This window comes from Schistocerca serialis, chromosome 5 (assembly GCF_023864345.2).
Source record: "Schistocerca serialis cubense isolate TAMUIC-IGC-003099 chromosome 5, iqSchSeri2.2, whole genome shotgun sequence".
NCBI classification, from domain to species: domain Eukaryota; kingdom Metazoa; phylum Arthropoda; class Insecta; order Orthoptera; family Acrididae; genus Schistocerca; species Schistocerca serialis.
The window spans coordinates 560,888,981-560,911,233 of NC_064642.1; the positions used below are offsets into that span (position 1 = coordinate 560,888,981).

Here is a 22,253-nt window from a genome sequence, read left to right on the forward strand (position 1 = left end):
GATGCCTCTTGCAAAAAATTGTTATTTTGAGAACTGTTTTGCATCCATTCATTAATGTCTTTAGTTGTTTATTTTGTGTTGCCCAAATTAATGTAAACTGCATGCATATAATACTAAGTTCAAAAACAACTTCTTGAGCTTCAATGTTGCTGCAGAAAGGAGTCAGGTATGCCAATGTACCAGATACTTTTAAATGACTTGAAGGTGATGAACTGAATTTAAGACTGACTCAGAGAACTTTTTATAGCATAACTCTTTCTACTCCATCAGAAATTATCCTCTTATAAACTCTTAAAATGTTTTAAGGTACAATTTAAGCATTATAATACTGTGAATTTTCATAAACTTAAGTTATTTCAAAGTATAACATTTAATTAAAATATATGGCTTTGATTTCTTCCCAAATTCCAGAGACTTCTCTCAGTGAGGTTCATTTAACATGATTACTGTAATAAAAAGAATGTAAAGATAGGGTCATCTCCATTATAGTTTCTCCCTCACATTAATAAGCTGATTTTGCTTGTTATTTTGAATATAATATAACTCTGTAATAATCTTTATATGATTTCCTTATTCTTTCCTATCTTTTGATTGATACTACAAAAAAAGTACATAAATTTAGACAGTATGACTAATATGAGGATTGGGAACAAAGTAAGTTTCATGCAAGTAATTTCCATTAATTTTTTAAATCCCATTCTTGTACAATAAAACCTGGATGAAGACAGAACCACAACTCACAGGTTGAGTAATGAGGAAATTGGAGAAGTTTTGACAAACAATATCAAATCAAATGAAAATCATAAATATCAAATAAAAAATGAGAAAGGTACCAGTAGCCTGTAATGTCCTAAGCATGTGACAGTGTGCTGAATGCTGAAAAGGTGTCGGTACAGTATCATGGAAATCCAACACGAACACCAATACAGGAATGGTGTATAGAGCACTGCTCAGTTAACAGATTCCGCCAGGAATGAATAGTCTTCTGCTATTTAATTTGTGCATTATAAAGGTTCAGCACAGTGAAAGCATATTTCTTACAACATCAAATCTACAAATGGGGTCTAAAGTTTGTAACTGGTACGATATCATATTGCATCATGACTCTAGAAAACACTAGCCATAACATCCACTATGATGGAAAACTGGTGATTGACATAGCAACATCTGCAAAGACACTATTGGGTATTACAACCAAAATGCCATTAAGGCAGTATGCAACAAACCTCAAACTGTTACGAAGTGTGCAACATGCTTGTATATGCAAATGACTAGTGTTTCAGCACAACTGCACTATGCGGATAGGAATAACACCATCTACATCGTGTATATAAAGAAATAATACACAAAGGTTTCACATTCAAAAATCACATTTGAATGTCAGTTATTTGTGAAAATATGTTTCAGAATCCGACAATGTTAGCATCATCACCTAATGAGACATTGTTTTACCATTCTGTGATACTGCTGCTCATGTTGCTCACAACCCCACAGCTATAATGTGAATATGGAATCAATGGACATAGGGGGCTCACGCTCACTGCCATGCAGTGCCTCAGTGACCCCACACAAATAGCACTCAAGAGGATAGATTTATAGGATTTACAATCATTGACACCCACACCTTGAGTCAGAAAATGGGCTTGTTTGCAGTAAGACACATATCTACATCGACAATATGATGAAGTATGGAGACCATGGACTGTCAGCACAGTAACCACTGTTTGGCTTCCCTGTACATGACAGCAGAGCTTGGCATGCCCACAGTGGTGTCCTCAATGACAATGCGGGGCACAGGAGTTGCACTACATCTTTTCTTCAGCTGGGTCCCATTACAAATATATGGTGCCATGCCATTATTATTGATGAACTCTTCCATAGACTTTAATCAGCAAGAACTGACATATTTATATCTTTCACCCAAGTTCAGTTCAACTCATTGCTGAGTTGTTGTTTCTGCCAGATGTGGCAGCTCTGTGAACTAAATATCCCTCTCTCTACATCCCAGATCACCTACAAATTTAAACAGGTTTTCTCTCCACTCAACTAAATATACAAGTAAATTTTTGTTATTTGCTATCCTTGTTAGTGCTGCAGTTTTAATGGTCACCATGTAGTAGTCATGGTTTCAAACATCACAAAGTGCATGATGTCCTATTTCACTGTGTGTTCATAAAGCAGCTGCCTAGTACCTGACTCCTCAACAGCAACAGGTTGGTGCAGGCGATCAGCTCTTATAGTGCATGATAAGGTAATCCCTTCCTTGAAAGAATAACGTACTGGTCCTCTACTACCAACCAGAAAATTTAGGTGTTGAAGTTCTAAGACCAATCATTAACAAGGAAGGTTAAGATGACTCCTGTTAGAGATAAAAAGACATTAATTTGGAGCATTACATGTTGCAATGAATTGCTATCACAGAGGCATCATACTCAGATTTAAAAATTTATCTTTTCTCCAGAATAAAATCAAACAGACATGGACTGATGTGTGCAAAGTTTCTGTTGCAACATGACACTACATGGCTCATGCAACAGTTGTGACAATCCCAGACCTGAAGTTACTATATTCCATCACATTCAACAGACATTTTCTCAAGTGATATCCATATATCTAGACCACTCAAAAGAAACACTGGGTGACAGTTCATTCTGATAAACAGATATACTATGCAGCATACACGCAGTTATGTGGATTTCCTAGCAAATTCCTTACTGTGGTAATCCAGGCATTTTTTAAGTGTTAGTAAACCTGCTTCAGTTGTGAGGGGTATTATGTAGAACAATTAAACAACTTTAATAATCAATTTTTGACGAACATATCAAGGGTACAGCCATGGGAACCAGGAGGCTTTTTCCTGTGTCAACCTTTTCAAGGGTCACTTGGAGGGGGTTTCCTGTGATTCATCAGCCTTCAGCCCCTGGTTTGGTTGTCATCTTTGTCATATGGACTCACAGTGAGACTGACCTGTTAAAATTTCTGGAACCTCTAAATACCTTCTCTCAATGAAATTTGATGTGGTCCTATTCTCAACCCCATGCCACTTTCCTTGACGTTGATCTCATCCTTACCAAAGGCCAGTTACACACTTGTGTCCACATTACACCTACTAACATACAACAGTACTTACATTTTGACAGTTGCCATCTTTTCCATGTCAAATGTTCCCTCCCATACAGTCTTGGTATTCAGGGCAAATATATTTGTTCAGATGCAGACTCTTTACAGCAATACACCATCATTCTCATCTCAGCCTTCACTAGATGTAATTATCCCACCAGCCTAGTTCAAAAGCAGATTTCCCAGGCCATCGCATCCAATTCAAGTACTGCTGATCCCTCCAAAAACCAGCTTCAAGGCACATTACTTGTCACACAGTATTATCATAGTCTTGAATGTATTAATCAGCTACTTTGACAACGCCATCACTTTCGAAAATCATACCCTAAAATGAGATCCGTTCTATCTGAGGTTTTGCCCACCACACCTAGAGTAGCTTTTTGTTGCCTATGCTCCTTCTGCATCCATCTCCCTACCCTACAGCACCTACCTCTGTGACCATCCCTGCGGCAAAACTTAACCTACGCACCCACCTTCCCCACCTATACCAGCCATGTAACTGGCAAAACATATACTATCACCTGTGAAATGACATGTCATATACCAACTGTTATGTAAACACTGGCCCTTTGCATCGGCATGACTACCACCAAGTTATCATTTAGGATGAATGGGTTAGGCAGGGGGGTGTATACCAATAACAAACAGTTTCATGTTACAGAGCATGCATTAGTCTTGCAGAGCATGCTCTACAACATGACAGTCATGACCTCGGTGCCTGTTTCACCACAAGCACCCTCTGGGATTCTTCCCCCAGACACCAGTTTCTCAGATCTCCGCAGGTGGGAATTAGTGCTACAGCATGTCTTTGGTTCTTTCCACACACCTGGCCTTAATTTATGTTAGTTTCTTTTGTCTCAGCATTTTTTCACAGTAACTTCTTCTTTCTTCATTCTGTTTTAATTCTCTATATCTTTCATTTTCTGCTCCATCTATTTTTCGCCATCCCCCTTCCACATCTATTATATACAATGCACTTAGCTTTTCACTCTTATTAATCCATGCACAGTATTTTAGCAGTAATGTCTGTCGTAATAATGCTCTGTCTTCCACCTTTAAGCTCTCACGTTTTCTAATCTCAGCTGGTGCAGTCCTGAACAATTAGTCTTTCCTTCTCATCCTGTCCAGTAAGTCTCCCCTGACCTGAGGTTCTGAGTGGCTTTCCTGAACTCCTAAACCTTTTTTACAGCCTCTCTAGTCCTTTTCCTTCACCCCTCTTTCCTTCCCCTTCAGCCCTTCTGCCAGAAGAAGGAGAGGAGCCAGTGGCTCCAAAACCTTGCACTTGTAAAACAGTTTTTATATGTGTGTTCTCCTGCCACTATTTGGTGAATAGATTTTTTATCTATCCAATTACATTAAATTGTACAACTTTGTAATGCATGTGAACAATCCAATTCTTCCTCACAGAACAGATTAAATGGTGATTTCTTTTCTAAGTCTTATGTAGGACACTTCCATTTTAAAGGTGCACAGAACCCAAGCATTTTCATTCTTCATGCTGATTTAGTTTTGGCAACTGACTTAATTGCCATTTCTAAATTTTTAGGTTTTTTAATTTTATCTGTTGAATTTCATTTTTTATTTTCCCCCTCAAATTGTTCAAGTGTGCTTCTTCCAATCCAATGGCCTGAGATGTTTATGCATGTAATCTCTGAAAAGTTTTATTTCTTCAAAATTCCCCCTGGTTCTCAAAACTAGCTAATTTGCTATATTTCATTCATGTTTTTGTTTCTATACTTTTTTACTGTAGTTTCATGTTGAGGTACTTTTCTGTACTATTCTAATATTGTATTATGCACATGTGTTTCTTCATGGTTTTATAAATGAAATTTTTGTTGTTTGTCACCCCATGTATAGTGTGTTATCATATTATCTAATGATTTCATGAAAAGTTTTAGCAACATTTTCCTTTATTTTAGGGGAATATTGAAGAAATGTCAGACTCTGTAGAAATGAGTGCAGCTGTTTTCTTTGGAATGCCAGGAATACCAAATTTATTGCAAAAAGAAGATAATCCAAAGGTAAATTATTGGTAAATAAAACAAATGTAACATAAATTTTAAAAGACCACCTCCTCACCTAAAATATCTATTTGTTTTATTAACTGAGTAATTTAGTCCATCTCTGAACTAATCATCTATTTCTTCCTTCCTCATTTACATTTTTTATTTGAGATGTTACAGTTTCTCTGTAACATCATTACTTTTAATATTAGTGTATTTTTCCTATGTGACCACTGAAGTCTTAGGTATCAGTTTAAACCTTTATTTAAGATTTCTTGCTAAATTAAGTTGCACTGCACTGTTAACAATATTATGTGACAGTATTCTGTGATATTAACGGAACACCAGTAATGTTCACAAAGTTTAGTACTAAATAAAAATATATCATTTTCAAATTATCATGTTATCCTGCATGGACTGTTAAAGCATGTGGAATCAGTCTCCAGAAGGTCACGCAATTTCGTCATCGGCAAACTTGCCTCCATATACCTTCCAATTTGAAAGAGGAAAGCTAACTACTCACTGTGTAGCTTGGCACTGAGAAGTTGAAATGCACATAAACAAGAATGAAACTGTTGCTGAGCTTTCAGATAAAACACACTTTACTGTACTTTCCTGGCCAACTACTCAACTCATCAACCAAAACAGATAAGTTTAGCATAGTAACTAATCTCCAGAAATGTGCCACTTCCTCACTACATGCAAAATACTGCAACACACATTCAAATCTCCCACATTTTTGGTGCCACTGACTAAGGTGTTGTGTATCATTCACTGATTACTGGGGGTCCCATCCCCACCACTGGTTTGTTTGCATATCGTTCAGTTGAGTTTGTGACGTGTGTTCTCATCAGTTGTATCTTGCAGCAGTGATAACAGCAACTACCAGCACATGAAGATGTCAAGCAGTTGTGTCAGTGAAATATTGTGGGATTTACACAATGCAATCCAGTGGCAAGCTCAAAAAGTGTATTTGCAGTTTTATTTGTGCTTTAATTCAGTTGTCAGTAGTCAACACAGAAACACCATGTGCCATCTTTATTCTTCACAAGTACCAGAGGAGAGGATGAAAGATGCTCCAAAAGTTCAATAATATCATCTTGCAGGATCTTCTCCACTTCCTCCTCAATCACCCATTGTTCATCCAATGACAAATTAAATGAGCACTGGCTAATTTGTAGATGATCCCAATGTTGACTGTGTGTTTTATCATGGGACATTCAGTCTGTCTTTCTCCATTCCAGATGTGAAAGCATCCAAAAATTGAAACAGAATGGCCACCACTTGCCAGTGTTGTTCCTCGGTCAGGCCAGATCCTATTGGCAGTTTGATAATAGCTTCCTCACCCACATTTTCTGCAGTGATAGCAAAGCATGATTCTTTGACAATGACACTGAGCTACCCTTCCTGGACTAGTTTGGCTGTCCCTTCACACATATCTTTAGAGATGAGTTGTGGCTGCTTATGACAATTAGTGATCCAAAATTCTCCTTGAGCGTGCATAATGCTTATGATCATCACTGGCATGTAGATTTCTTTTGTGAGACTGAGTAACATTCGGTTAAAATGACACATTCAAAGGCCCATTTTCTGTCATTGATATCTACTCATGAAATATGTATTCCTGTCAGTTGGATGTATTTCCCATTTGTGGCTTTCAGCCAATCAGTTTCATATCATGGAACATAGTCATTTTTCGCTGGTGATGATAAGCATCTGACATTACAGAAAAGGAAGCCCCTGAGTTGACTTAACACCCAGAGAGGTTGGCTGTCAATGATGATGTCAATGAGATTTTTTGATATCTTAGTGACTTCCATCCAGGGAGGATAAGCATCTTTTATGGTCGCTCCTCCACAGCTGATCAGCTTTGCTTGGTTTTCATGAAGTTGGCAGCTAGGCAAATAGCTGGTACCACTGTATGGTGAGGGAGAACGGCAAAGACATGTTGGGGAGTGACCTCGTCCTGGGTACTGCAAGGGGTTTTATCCCACAGGTCTACTACAGTCATCTGCAGCTGACTGATGTGAATAGAACTGATGTGTTGATTGATGTATGACTGTTGAAAACTAGACTTCTATCTCTGCAGCAGCACACAATTTGTCCCACGTATCAACAGTGGAAACACAGCAGTGTGTTGCCCTCTGTCCTCCAAATGTCTATTCTTCTGTGGGGCATTCTACTTGGTTAGATCTGCATTGATTGGGTGCTGGGTTGTCATTGATGGCTGCAGCATTAGTGTCAGTTGGCTGGTCCATTCTTCTCAGTACGTTCAGCTGGTGGCAGAGATTGGTGCTAATGACTGATAAGCCTCCTCCTCAACATTTTCTATTATCTGCTGACATACCGGCTTGACATTCAAGGCTGCTGTCTCTTGCTTACTTGGTCTGATATTTCTAGATGCCATACACTGTTGTATCTGTTCTCATACTATCTGATGTTGGAGAGAGGTGGATTCGTGGTGGTCATCTCTAACTGCCGTAGGGACCACATTTAGAGTCAATCGTATCTCCTTTGCCCAAGACTTTTCCATTGCATTTAATTAATTCACTGGTGCTACTTGATAGATTCCTCTGTTGTGGTGAAATCCTTTACCAGAAGAGCTTAGTTATGTCTTCAGTGACTCCATTCATCAAGTGTGAGATTTTGTTGACTTCTGTCATGTTAGGATTCATGATGTTGCATAGGGCCGAAACGTGTGTATGACTGTGTCATTCCCCAATGACATCAGGCTGTGTCCTTCAAATGTTCTTCTGCTAATCAGACTTGCTGCCAGTTCTTGCCAAATGTTTTCTTCAGTTCAGGCTGGGATTTGTCCCAGCTATTAAGCTTCTCTTCATTGTTTCTTGAATCACTGTTGGGCTGCATCAGCCAAGTAAAAGTACACATTTGCCAAACACATGCCATTCCACTTGTGGTATTTGGCACCCCAGTCAAATCCTGTCAGCTATTTCATTGGGTCCTGATCAGTGCCTCTAGAAAATATTGATTGATGCCGGATGTGCAGCTGACTTACTATTATTTTGGAATCTACCTGCCTCCTGAATATACAGAGCTTGGTAATGGTATACTACTTGTATTCTATACATGAAATGTGATTGCAGTTGCAAATATGGACAACCTTCAGCTGTATAATGGAGTGACGACAATGGAAATTTGTGCTGGACTGAGATTTGAACCCAGATTTCCCATTTATCATGAGTGGCCACCTTACCATTAGGCTATCTGAGCATGACTTATGGCCAAACCCAAACTTCCATACATCATCAACCATGTGCATGCATGTCTGAAGGAACATTGTGTCATATTTCTGAGTAACACAGGCACTACAATACCACATTTTTGTATTCTAGTTTCTGTCCATTTAGTTGGCAGTTTTCACATTGCCTAATTGTAGCTTTGATGATGTAGAATTTTGAAGTACTCACTAAATCCACCAAACAATTTCACACGTGAACCACACTCAAGTCCAAAACTGAAAGGAGGGTCTTCAGTGAAATACAATACTTAGCACTCAAAGCAAATTAATTACTGACACCAGTCAACAACCAGAACACAGCTGACCTCGTGGACAGAGAGTGCAGCTGCTTATACACATAAGATATTCCAGAATGCTGACGCTGAATAATCCAGAATATACAAACATTACAAATGTAGTAACAAATAATTGCTTGTGATCTGTTTTGAACTGATGCCCACAGCATGCCAACCAGTGATGCTAAACCCTACACACACTGCATGCACCGCAGCTCATGGCAATATCATTTTCATATAAGAAAGCAAGAAGTACCAGAAGATGTGTTTGCTTAACAAAACAGTTAAACTAACTTTGTGTTTCCCTTCTGGTGAAACACAATTTATGTTTCACTGATGATAGTTAATATATCACTTCCACACATAAAATAAATAAGTTGACAGTAAACGTACCACTTGAAAATATCAGCATTATATGTATACTGTTGCATTCGGACTCACAGATCTCTACCTTCAGAGGTATCTGACATTACAAACATTAATACGCAGAACACTTTCAATAAAAGTATAGACCAGTTATTTGAGACTGTTACTTTGCTTTATTTGCTACAACTTGAAAATACATTTGCAGTATTAATTGGTTAAAGCATTAAATTTTTTGGAAGGTACTGAATGAACTCACCACATTCACTGTTGTAATATTTTCATTCACATGACTGGTTTTGAAATTTTGAATCTCATTCTCGTTGCTTCATATATTATTTAGCCATAGTGACAAATATTAAGATATCAAAGTGCTGCGTTTAACAAAGAACTACAATTAAGTTCTAGGTTAACTTCACAGTTTATATTTTATATCTATTCTTTACATTTCAGGAGAGCCATAATCTATTTGTGGAAATACTGAAGTCAATATTTGGTATTTCAAAGTACTCGCCAGCAGCACTGGCCTTCTATTTGTTGAAGGAAATGAATGTGTTAATACCACGTTACAAATACAATGATTACTGTGCTCAGAGAAATGCTTTAAGGAAGAAATTTGTGGTAAGAAAATTGGCTTCTTTATAAGATTTTTCATACAACCAGTTACACATTTGGGAGAGATATTTTAAAAAAAGTCTGATCCATTTTTATAACCCTCTTTTTCAATAGCACAGACTTTTTATAGATGTGATAATTTTTTGACTAATATTGTTGTCTTATAACAACATTTCAAGGCAATTTAAACATATTGTGGAAAGAAGTCTCTGGCCATAGACTTAAATGTTGCTTTCATCTTGGATATTTTTGTGTTTATTTATACATCAAGACGTTGTGAATTGTATGGATGTTGTCAGCACAATAATGTATATAATACATAAATATAAGTGTATACAGACATGTACATAGATACATGACATATTACGAAAAGGATAGATTGCTACTTGCGATGTAGAGGATATATTGAGTCGCAGACAGGCACATCGTAACGACTGCTGTACATTTAAGCTTCTTCTGAAATGGAAAACACACTCATCCACAGAAGCCCAACTCACAGACACATGACCACTGTCTCTGGCTGGAGGCAGTGGTCTTGAGTGTGTGTGAGTTGTGCTTGTTTGTATGTGTGTGTCTTCTATTTTGGAGGAAGATCTTTTCATTGTGGCTGTCTTGAGTCAACATCTCTTCTATACAGTGATTAGCAATCTGTACTTTTCATAATATTTTTTTTTTACTCCATCCTGTACTTACCACTGTTTAAGTAGATTTGCTTTACTATGTTACATGTTTGTACATCATATTTCACTATTCTATTAAACATATTCTTCTTAAATATAACAGTTAATTATTAGCATAATTTTCAGCATTATTTACATATCATTTCAGGTGATCTTTGACACTATAAGAATGCTTATCTAACAGATAATTTTTCGGATCATGTTTGTTGACATTGTCAATGTTAGAGACGAAAGATCTACATCTACAGCTACATCTGTATTCTGCAAACCACTGTGAGTGCATGGCAGTTATTAGGATTTCTTCCCATTCCATTCACATATGAAGGACAGGAAAAATGATTGTTTTAATCCCTTTGTGCAAACTGTAATTATTCTAATTTTGTCCTCATGATCTCTCTGTGAGCAAAATGTAGGGGGTTGTAGTATATTCCTAGTATCATTATGTAAAGCTGGTTCTTGAAACTCTGTTAGTAGATTTTCTTGATATAGTTTATGTCTATCTTCAAGAGTCTGCCAGTTCAGTTTCTTCAGCATCTCTGTGACATTCTCCCTTGGTTCAAAGAAACCTGTGACCATTCAAGCTGCCCTTCTCTGTTTATGTTCAATATCACCTGTTAGTCGTACTTGGTATGGGTCCCATACACTTGAGTAATATTTTAGAATGGGGTACATGAGTGATTTGTAAGCAGTCTTCTTTGTAGAGTGACTGCACTTCCCCAGTATTCGACCAATAAACTGAAGTCCACCACCTGCTTTACCCATGACTGAGCCTATGTGATCATTCCATTTATTCCACTTCATGTCCCTACAATGTGTCATACCCAGGTATTTGTATGAGTTGGTCAATTTCAACTGTAGCTCATTGATATTATAGTCATAAGGTACTACACCTTTTTTGTTTTCATTTTTTGAAGTGCACAATTTTACATTTCTGCACATTTAAAGCAGGTTGCCAATCTCTGCACCACTCTAAATTTTATCTAGCTCTGACTAAATATTTGTGCAGCTTCTTCCAAACAGCACTTTGTTATAGATAACTGCATCATCTGCAAAAAATCTGAGTTTAGTATTAACATTGCCCACAAGGTCATTAATATATAACATGAACAGCAAGGGTCCCAACACACTTAACTGTGGAACACCCGAAGTTACTTTTACATCTGACAATGACTCTCCATCCACGATAATGTGCTGCGACCTCCATACCAAAAAGTCAGTCCGGTCACAAATTTCATTTTATACCCCATATGCCTGTATTTTTGACTGTAAGTGTATGTGTGGTACTGATTCAAATGCTTGTTGCAAATCAAGAATTAGTTATCTACCTGACTGCCTTAATCCAAATTTTCAGTACATCATGTGAGAAAAGTGTGAGTAGTGTTTCACATGATCAGTGTTTTCAGAATCCATGCTGGTTGGCATGGAGGAGGTCATTCTGTTCAAGATATCTCCTTACCTTTGAGCTCAGAATATTCTCTAAGATCCTACAGCAAATCAATTTCAACGATGCTGGATGATAGTTTTCTGGATCATTTCTACTACCCTTCATGCAGATTTATTTATTTATTTATTTATTTATTCTTTGCCCATGGACTCCAGCTGAAAATCCAGCTGAGAGTATTGGGTGTGTCATACAATAGCCTATTAACATCAAACTTGATTTCAATATATATATAAATGAAACAAATGATTAAACAGAAATAGTCCATAATCATACAAAGGTTTTACATGTTTCACATTATATGTACACACAAATCAAAAAAACATACAGAAATGATAATTTTTACAGGTACATTTCAGTAATGATATATTTAAACACATCTTAGTATTCACTCAAACTGTATATACATTTCTCTGTGAGATATAGTTTCAAATGATTTTTAAAACATTTTAGATCTGTTTTTTTTTTAATGATTTTGGGGAGTTTATTAAAAAACCTTTTGCCTGCTTCTTCTGGGGCAGTCATAGACAGTTTTAGATTTCTGTTTATCATGTAGTAATTTTCATTTCCTCTTGTACCGTGTTTGTGTACATCTTTATTTAGGAGGTGTTTATCACTTGACCTTACCACCATTATGCTTTGGTATATATACAGTGAATATACTGTCATAATATTATAGTGTACAAAAGCTTGCCTACAGGTCTGTCTTGGTGGTATTTTTGCAATGCATCTCACTGCCCTTTTCTGAATTGTGAATATTCTTTTTAGGTAGCCAGCTTGTGCATTTCCCCATATATGAACCGAATAAGACAAATGTGGGAAGACAAGTCCATAATACATTGATCTGAGGACTTTATCATCCACAGTCTTAGCTGTTTTATGCATGATGAAGATCTGTTTGTTTATCTTTTTACACAGTGCATCTATGTGCTCCCCCCATGCCAAATGTTTGTCTATTATAGTTCCTAGAAAATTTGTGCTGGTTACTTCTTTAATAGTGTTTCCATTTATATTAACATTTATATTATAATTTTCACTATGCTTGGTCTGAAATACTACATTCATTGTTTTAGACTGATTCATAAACAGGTTGTTTTGTGTTAAATATTTATTTGCATTTTCAATAGTCAGGAGTGCTTCCTTCTCAAGCTCCTCCTTTGTGTCAGCTGTGCAAATGATTGTTGTGTCATCAGCATACATTATAAGTTTCTGATTTATATAGTTAGGGAAGTCATTTACGTAGAGTATAAATAGTATTGGCCCAAGCACAGACCCTTGCGGCACACCGTGTTTAACTGTTTGTAATTCTGATATGTAGTTTGTTATGTTTCCCCCACTAGTATGTCTGATTTCTGTACATTGTTTCCTATTTGTAATGTATGATTTAAGTATGTCATAGCATTTTCCTCTAATTCCATACTGATATAATTTCATCATTAATTTTGAGTGGTTCACACAATCAAATGCCTTAGATAGGTCCATAAAAATCCCGCAAGTCTTTTGTTGCCTGTCAAGTAAATTAAGAATGTGCTCAATTATATCTGTTGATGCTGTTTTTGTTGACTTCCCTTCTCTGAAACCATGTTGTGATGAATGCAGTATTCTGTACTTTGTTATAAAACTTACAATTCTATTCTTTATTATCATTTCATAGATTTTAGCAAATGTTGAGATCAATGATATTGGCCTGTAATTTCCTAATTCATCCCTGTTCCCTTTCTTAAATATTGGCTTCACTTTACTTACTTTCAGTGAATCTGGAAATATACCTTCTTCTATCGCAGCATTCAGCATGTGTGTCAATGGTTTTAATATACATTCTCTGCATTCCTTTATGAGATGTGATGTGACACCATCCAAGCCAGAAGAATGTTTAATTTTAAGTTGTTTTATTAGGTTTGACACTTCTGCATCTGTTGTAGGTATGAAAACCATAGTATGATTTGTATGTGGGGGGTTTAACAATTTACTTACTGCATTTGTTTTATTTTGACTTATTAATTCGTCTGCTACAGTAATATAATATCTGTTAAAAGTATTGGCTACTTCTAGAGGGTTTGCGTTGCTTTTCCCACTCATCAGTGGGCAGATGTCCTCTGCCCGATTTGTTACTTTTCCTCTCTCTCCATTAATGAACGACCATAAACCTTTTGAGTAGTTCTTTCCCTTATCTATAGACATCCTGATGAATGATGCTTTAGTTTCTCTGATAAAACTACAGTACTCTTTCTTTTTTATTTTATACAATGTGTTGTAGGCCTCATTATTTTTTTGTTTGGAGAGGTCATAATACACTCTCAGATTATTTCTGGCATGGATTACTTCTCCAGTCACCCAGCTTTTCTTTTTTTGTTGCTGTTTGACAAGCCTTTTACTAACAGGACATGTAACATCATAATAATGATTGAATAAAGAATAAAACTGGTTCCATTTGGTGTTTGCATCTTTAGCTGCATATATTGTTTCCCAGTTTTCTGCCTCTAACATCTTTTTTAGCAGATTTATGTTATGTGGGTAGTTCTGTCTTCTCATCTCCCATATCTTCTGCACTGAATCACTAGTCTTTATATTTATGTCTATCATGATTGCAAAATGGTCTGCTAATGTGGAGTTTATTACCTGTGTGTCACAATAGCATGTAGGGATATTTGTTATTACATGATCAATAATAGTTTCACTATGCTTTGTTACTCTGGTTGGTTTATCTATTTTTATTTTTAGATTGTATATGCACAATAAGTCCAGTAGGGTCTTAGTATTGTCTGTATTTTTACTCGTGTCTATGTTCAGATCTCCTATAATGATCAAATAAGCATATGTTTTTGAGAGGTGTTGGATTATATCTTCCAGCTGTTCAAAGAAGGTTTTAATTATACCATTTGGTGATCGATACAAACCTAATACACAACATAAATTCCCAGCAATTTTAGTTTCCAGTGCTGTAGCTTCAAAGCTCAATTCTATAGCATATTTTGTTACATTTATGGCTTTAGTTGATTTATAGTTAGAAAAAATAGCAACCCCACCACCTTTATAGGAAGTTCTGCAAAAACTAGCTACTTTCACATAATTCTTCAAGTTGTACATTCCTATGTGATTTTCTTTTAGCCCATGTTCTGTAACTACTAGAATGTTTGGCCTATACTCCTGTAATATTACCTCTAGTTCCTCTGTTTTATTGTTTATGTATTGAACATTTTGGTGAAGTATTCTAACAGTTGGCTTTAAATGTAATAGTTCCCCTTCCTGTAATATACTAAGCAGTTCACTTGCTCCCTTTGCTTCTGGTACTATGCAGTGATTTTTTTCAGTTTGTGTCATTAAACCTGGAACGTATCTTTGTCCGGTGTTTATATTCCTCTCACTATTGTCACACTGGTATTTAAAATGGACAGTTTTACTTACATCTTTTTCCATGTTCTCTTTCTGCTTACTCGGTACCATAAAAAATTCTCACTTAGTGTAGCAGATCTCCTAGTTCTCAGGCATCTGTCTTGATTGGAAGCTGCTTCTGCTGTTGATCTCCCAGGCCTCAGGCACCTCTTCTGTGTGGTGTAACCTGTGCTTTCTTCCAACTACTGGGCATGGCTTTTTGTTTGAGGGACCTACAAAAGATTATAGTTACAAGAGGGTCTAACTCAGCTGCAATTTTGGTATAGAATCTGATGGGGTCCTATCAGGCCCTGGAGCTTTGTTCAGTTTTAACGATTTCACCTGACACCAATACTTATTTCATTCATTTTTCAGTGGTATGAGGATTAAATTTGGGAAATTCTCTTGGGTTTTCCTTTGTAAAGGAGCAATTGAAAATGGAATTAAGAATTTCAACTTTCGCTATACTATCCTCATTTTCAGTTCCTGTCTCATTCACTATGGACTGGACACTAACTTTGGTACCACTAACGCCCTAACATATGACCAAACTGTCTTTGAGTTCTGTGGAAGATCATTTGACAACATTCTCGTATGGTACTCACTGAAGGCTTCACACATTGCTCTGTTGACAGCAAAACTCGTTTTATTCAGCATCTCTTTATCTACAGCCCAGTGCTTTGTTTCACAGTTATTATGCAGTAGATTCTGTTTCTCTAGTTTCTTTACAGTGACTATATAACATGGAGGTTCCCTCCTACTATGAACTTTTCTACTGAGTACGTTCAACAATCCTTTTAAACTTGGACCATAGTTCCTCTATATGCTTCTGCCCTGTGATGGAAGTTTGAAGTTCCTCATTGAGTTTTCATCTAGTTTACTGAATATATATAACTTCCTGCTTGTTTTAGTTACCCTTTATACTTTGGTAATCATTTGCTACAACCACATAATGGCCACTGATATCAGTTTTGATGAGGACATCCTCCAAAAGGTCAGATCTCTTTGTTGGCATTACATCCAATATATTTCCATCATGAGTGGGGTTCTGAACTACCAGTTCTAGGTAGTTTTCAGAGAGGGCACTTACTAATGTTACCACACCCACCATTAACGAAACTGTAATTGTCATTTTTTTGTGTATTAAGGATTAGAAGTCCTCAAAGTCAAGATTGCAAACAGTTTTTTTGTGATTACTAGTTTCAGCTGCATACAAACAATGTTCAGATCTAAAACTTAAAGTTACATATAATAATATAGCAAAGTCCAGCAGCATACAGGAACCAAAAGTGCAGAAACTGCACGTAAAATTACAACAGTGTCCAATGAGATGTAAGAAAATTTTTACAGAACATGTACCACAAAAACAGTCTTGATTAGTGTAATTACCATAACAGCTTAACGCATTGTCATAAAAGACTTTTGAATGACAACATTAATACAGAATATACAGTTGGAATAATCTGACATGTCATTTGTCTTCCATCAATTAGAACGAAGGTCATAAAATCGGAAGTTGGAAGTTGGTTAAGGAAGAAGCAGTGAAAATGAAAGACTCATATTTACAGAAGTCAAAATTATCGAATGGAATAAGTTTACATGCAGTGAGGTATCATTTTACCTGAGACATTACATCATTAAAACTTAGTCACTGATACATTCAGTCTGTATTTGTGTTGTTTCATAGCAGAGATCATTGTGAGTACATTATTACACCATGATATATGAAGATAGGATTACGGTTGATGACCAGTGCAGCAGACAAGTAATATAATATTTGTTATACACATCATGTAAACATGAGTGGCCAGTATTATTGTGAATAGAAAACACAGCCTCTAAGTTCAATAAGCTACTTGAGATGATGATTGCTAGATGGCATTAAAACTGAATTTGTAATTTACATATGATCTTAATATTATTATGAATTTATGATCTTAATATTATTATAAATTTAGCTGAAATACAGGATACCAATGCGCTTATAGCTAAATTATTAACTTAAGTGCAGTTCATATTAATAACAAACAGGACATCAACTCACAATATTATAATAATTGTAGTAATTTACAAAGGTTTACTGGCCATTGTCACAGTTTTGATTTTTTTAACAAGTGTTCAGTGTAAAATATAACAGCGGATTACATGTCTTCTTAATAAACCGAAGTGTGGGGAACATACAACCTTATGGAACATATCTTGGATCAAAGTAGTGTTAAACTAATTTCATCATATTAAAAGCACTACATAGTTATGGTGTCAGGAAATAACACAAAAGATGTGAAATAATCCAAATAATATAAAAGAAGTTTATTATTAATGTAATACAAACTGCATGTAGTTCAATAGCTAGATGACTATCATTTGCAGTTTGTTGTATAATTTAATTATATAGCACACTATTTTGCATTTTTGTTTTGTATTTCCTACTGACATGTAAGTGGTGAGTGGATCTGGTTCCATATTCCTGTAGAGACCATTCATTGGATACTAGTCGATGTCTTTCTTTATGTGGATCGCATGAAACAGTCAGGATTCTCATACATCTAAACAACTCAGTGCAGCGAGCTCTCTTGCTACTTTTTATTATAATTCATACAATCCTTTTTTGTAGCCTAAAGATTGTTTGTACATTCCACGTGTTTCTTCACTAGAAGGTTATGCCACAATCAATTATAGAATGAACACATGCCAAAAATATTGTTCTAGTGCTACTATACATTGAATTTATCATTCTAAGTGCACAGCATGCTGAAGTTATTTGCTTCATGAGGGCACTGAGGGCAATTATCACTTTTGGTTTGTTCCCTACAGTAATTTTCCCTACAAGAATAGTAGGACATTTTTATAAAATACAGATGAACTCATAGCAAATGGTTCAGGTGAATATAATGGTCAAATGGGAGTGATAAAGCATCCCTCTCAATTCTGTTCAGCTAACAATGGCAAACCCTTGTTAAACCGAATTATAAATGCCGGCCCAGTTACAATGTTAAAGAGAATTTACTGGATGAACACTGGGAAGTAGTTTACCAAGGCTGCACAGTAGATGACAAGATTAATTTTTTCCTAAAATATTCTTGCAATGCTGTGAATTCAGTTTTCCTGGTTTGGTGGGTAGATGTAGTAACAGTGGAATCCATGAGAAAGGACGGTTATTATCTATGAACCAAGTATGTTGTGGCAGCAAGAGAGAGTTCACTAAGTTAAATGACTTCTTCTTAACAGTTGCTGAAAAAAACAGATCTAAAAAATGGATCACATAATGCTGATCCTTTAGATTTATTAAGACAGGCATTGCATATTTCACCACCTGAGATCAGCTTTGCCAAGTCAGTGATACCACAAAAATCATTGGGCTACTGAAATATTGTAGCACTTCTATTCTTGATTGTATTTCATCCAGACTACAGAAATCTTGTGTTTACTTGATGTTGCCGCCTTTGAATTAGGTTTGTTTCTAAGCCAATGAGTCAAGGCACATTTCCTGAAACACTGAAATAGGCAATAGCAATATATGTTTAAAGTGGATTTGTGAGTGCTCAGAAGTTACTGAAAAGCTAACTTGCAACAGAATACTGGACCGCATATCTGATACTGACCTTTTAACAGCATCTCAGTTTGGCTCCCATAAAGGCTTCTCTATAGAGAAAGCAATATATGATCTCACAAATTCTGTCTTGGTACAACAAAGTAAGAAAAATTATCATATTCACATTTTTTATAATCTTGCTAAGGCCTTTGATTGTATAATGATAAAATTCTACAAAAAAATCAAAATATTATTGATTAAAGCAATCCCATTTGCATGAATGGAGTCATATCTGGATGAGAGGAAACAGAGGATTAATATAACAAATAGAGGTTCAGTGCTGGTTTGTACCTGTTCTTCACCTCCGTAAGTGAATTACTATTGGACTTTTGGAGGCCTCCTCAAAATTGTAATGCTGGTAACGCAAGTATGCTGTAAAAGGGCCTAAACACTTCCATACTTGAAACACCAGGAAGAATAATGGAACAAGCTTACAGCAACTTCACAGCTAACTGCTCAATTCTGTTCCCACAAAGACTCGCATTACGTAATTCCAAGCAAATATATTATTTAAGGTACCAGAAGAGTGTTTCAGTGGACACATGTTGGGTGAGGCTTCATGTTTGAAGTTATTATGTACCAGTAGAATGCAGAGAGTTAAATGATTCAGGGTAGATAAGTAATCCAGCATATTCAGAGTGAAGAGAAATCATATCACTTTGTTATAGAGATTAGTATTGAGTCTGCTTTCATTTGTGTTGTATAAATGTGATCCTCTCTTTGATGAGAGTACATAGTGTAGAGCCACTTCAACAATAAAAAAAATAAAAATAAAAATTTGTTGACAGTTCTGAATTGATTCTCAGCAAATGATTTGTCACTAAACACTAAACTAGAATAAAATTTAGTACACTCAGTTATGAACCTTAGGTATGACCATGCACACCTCAACAGGATTGCACATCAAAAATTAAGACATAAAACATCATTTACAAAATTTTTGAGTATGTATGTTGAGAATAATTTGAATTGCAAGTAATATATTATTAGGACTTTGTAAATGTCCTAAGTTCACTTTCTTTTGCATTATAAGCAATAATACACTTTGCAAATGAAACTGACAAAAATTAATACTTTTTATCTATTTCCTTTCACTAATTTTTCACTGTGTAACATTGTTTTCCTTTTCACTTATGAATAAAGTAATTATTGCACCAAAAGATGTAATAAAAACAATGTTATTTCCATGCTAAAAGATATAAAAGCCAACTCCTTCAACAGTCAGGCATACTTAAAACAGTTTCAGATCAAAATTATCCTTTTGTGAAGTTTGTTGTCAACTGCCAGCTACAGTTAACAATAGTTAAGTTATACAAACATAATACCCAAGGTAAACTGACCCACACTGTTAATTTACACAGCTTCTACATGGCACAGAAAGAAGAAAAGTAGGCAACCATAAAAGACATTTACCATTTATTTGCTGATGTAAAGGTTGTTTTATATAGCAAAAATATTAAATGAAGATTACCTTCCTGATACCCAATTCTACTTGACAGAAGAATCCGTAATAGCCAATGTGATTCTTTGGGTGTGTGTGTGTGTGTGTGTGTATGTGTGTGTGTGTGTGTGTGTTTGTGTTTGTGTGTGTGTGTGTTTTCCTACACTAGCAACCCTAAAATATAGTTTTCATAATTATTCAATAAGTACAAATATTTGACTGTCTTCTAGTGACCAAAGAAACTCTTGAAAAAGGTATGGGGCACACTGGCCTTACAACACACTGCAACATTCAACATCATAATGAATTATTAGATATTTATCCAAGGAATAAATAACAAACGGCTAAATTTATCTGTCTGTCTATGCCTGCATTGCTGGCCAAAACCTCTCATGCTGGTTTTTAGCATGTAGTGTACATTTATAGTGAACTTGGTTCCAATTATAAAACACACTTATGCATACATACCTATTCAAAATTTTTCCATCCATGGCCTATAATGGATGACCTACATTGATGCAAATTTTAATATTTTCCCCCTTGTTTGTCACCTCTTTCAATTCACTGGAGAGACTGTGAATGAGTGTTGTGGGTTTTGACTAATAAATGCAAACAAAAACATTGACATTATTGTTTGAATTGGTTATCCACATTACAATAAAGCAAAAAAGAGGAAAAAAAGGTATGCTATGTGACTGTGCCCCAGACATTTTATTAACAAGTCAACACACTGCAGAATGTAATTTTCACTCTGCAGCAGAGTGTACACTGATATGAAACCTGTCTTCATGGCTTTAATTCCACCCACCAGTACCTCAACTCCTACCTTTCAAATTTCACAGGAGCTCTCCTGCAAACCTTGTAGAACTAGCACTCCTAGAAGAAAGGAGTTTGGAAGGTAGGAGATGAGGTACTGGCAGAATTAAAGCTGTGAGGATGGGTGGGGAGTCATGCTAGGGTAGCTCAGATGGTAGAGCACTTGCCCGTAAAAGGCAAAGATCCCGAGTTCGAGTCTCACTCTGGCGTACAGTTTTAATCTACCAGGAAGTTTCAAGTCAACCCATTGATTACTGAATAAAATGTAATGATTATAAGTTTCTCCATCATGTAAAATAACATGACATGTTTATTTCTGACTCACTATTTCAGTTAAAGCAGTTACCTATTGTTGTTATATTAAGCTATACTTATTTTTGACTCTTCTAAAATACTGAATTATAAAATAGTTGAGTGTATATCATTTTATGCCAGTTATTGAATATGTATCTACAGAGATTGAAAAATATTTTTGAAATTAGAAGGAGAAGCATTTGGTGGCAAATTGTTTTGTATTCGTGTAATTGTGAGAAAAACTCATCTAGGAATGGTTTCATGTACCAAATAGTTTCTTTTTATACTACTGCTCGTAAGTCTAATTAAAATTTATGTTTAAGCTTCTTGCCATTCACAAACTGACCCTCAGTGTATGACCAGCAATGATTTTGGCCAATGCATAGTCCTGCAAAATACCTTATTTCACTAAGCAGCAAAATTTCTTGAGACCCAAAGAATAAAAATAATGTATATAGAGTACATGCAGGAGACATAGTGCCAACAGAAAGCTCTGCAGAAGATTTCAGATATAACTTACATTATATCTTCTACAAGTTGTCCCTTTTTTCCTTTTCTTTATCTCATCATTATATTATTTATAAAGCAGAATAATTTTTTTGATGTTTTTCATTTTTCAGGATATTTTAGGAGACAGTGGGGTATTTATATACCCAACCCATCCAACAGCAGCCATATATCACAATGATTCATACATAAAGACTGCTGGTGTTTTGTATACAATGGTATTTAATGTCCTTGGTATGCCAGCAACACATGTACCACTCGGACTTAACAGTGAGGGACTCCCAATTGGCATACAGGTAACATTCATGAAAATAACTTTTTGTGGATAGAAAACAAGAGGAATAATAAAAAGATGTTTTGGCTGCTGATTATACAGCGATCTGGGACTGTTTGACTGACCTGTTACAAAAAATGTTGTATGGGTATTGGAGAGTCATGATCTACTGGGTGGAGAATTACCAACAACAAGATATTA

General features: G+C 35.9%; 1 protein-coding gene across 1 annotated transcript in view; it reads left to right on the forward strand.

Annotated features, from left to right (window-relative positions):
- Window positions 1-22,253, forward strand: part of LOC126482079 (fatty-acid amide hydrolase 2-like) — a 406,337-nt gene that overhangs the window by 363,593 nt on the left and 20,491 nt on the right. Inside the window, exons 9-11 of the mRNA XM_050106055.1 lie at window positions 5,040-5,141; window positions 9,474-9,641; window positions 21,892-22,074. Coding sequence (XP_049962012.1) covers window positions 5,040-5,141; window positions 9,474-9,641; window positions 21,892-22,074 — 453 coding nt within the window. The remainder of the gene's footprint in view (window positions 1-5,039; window positions 5,142-9,473; window positions 9,642-21,891; window positions 22,075-22,253) is intronic.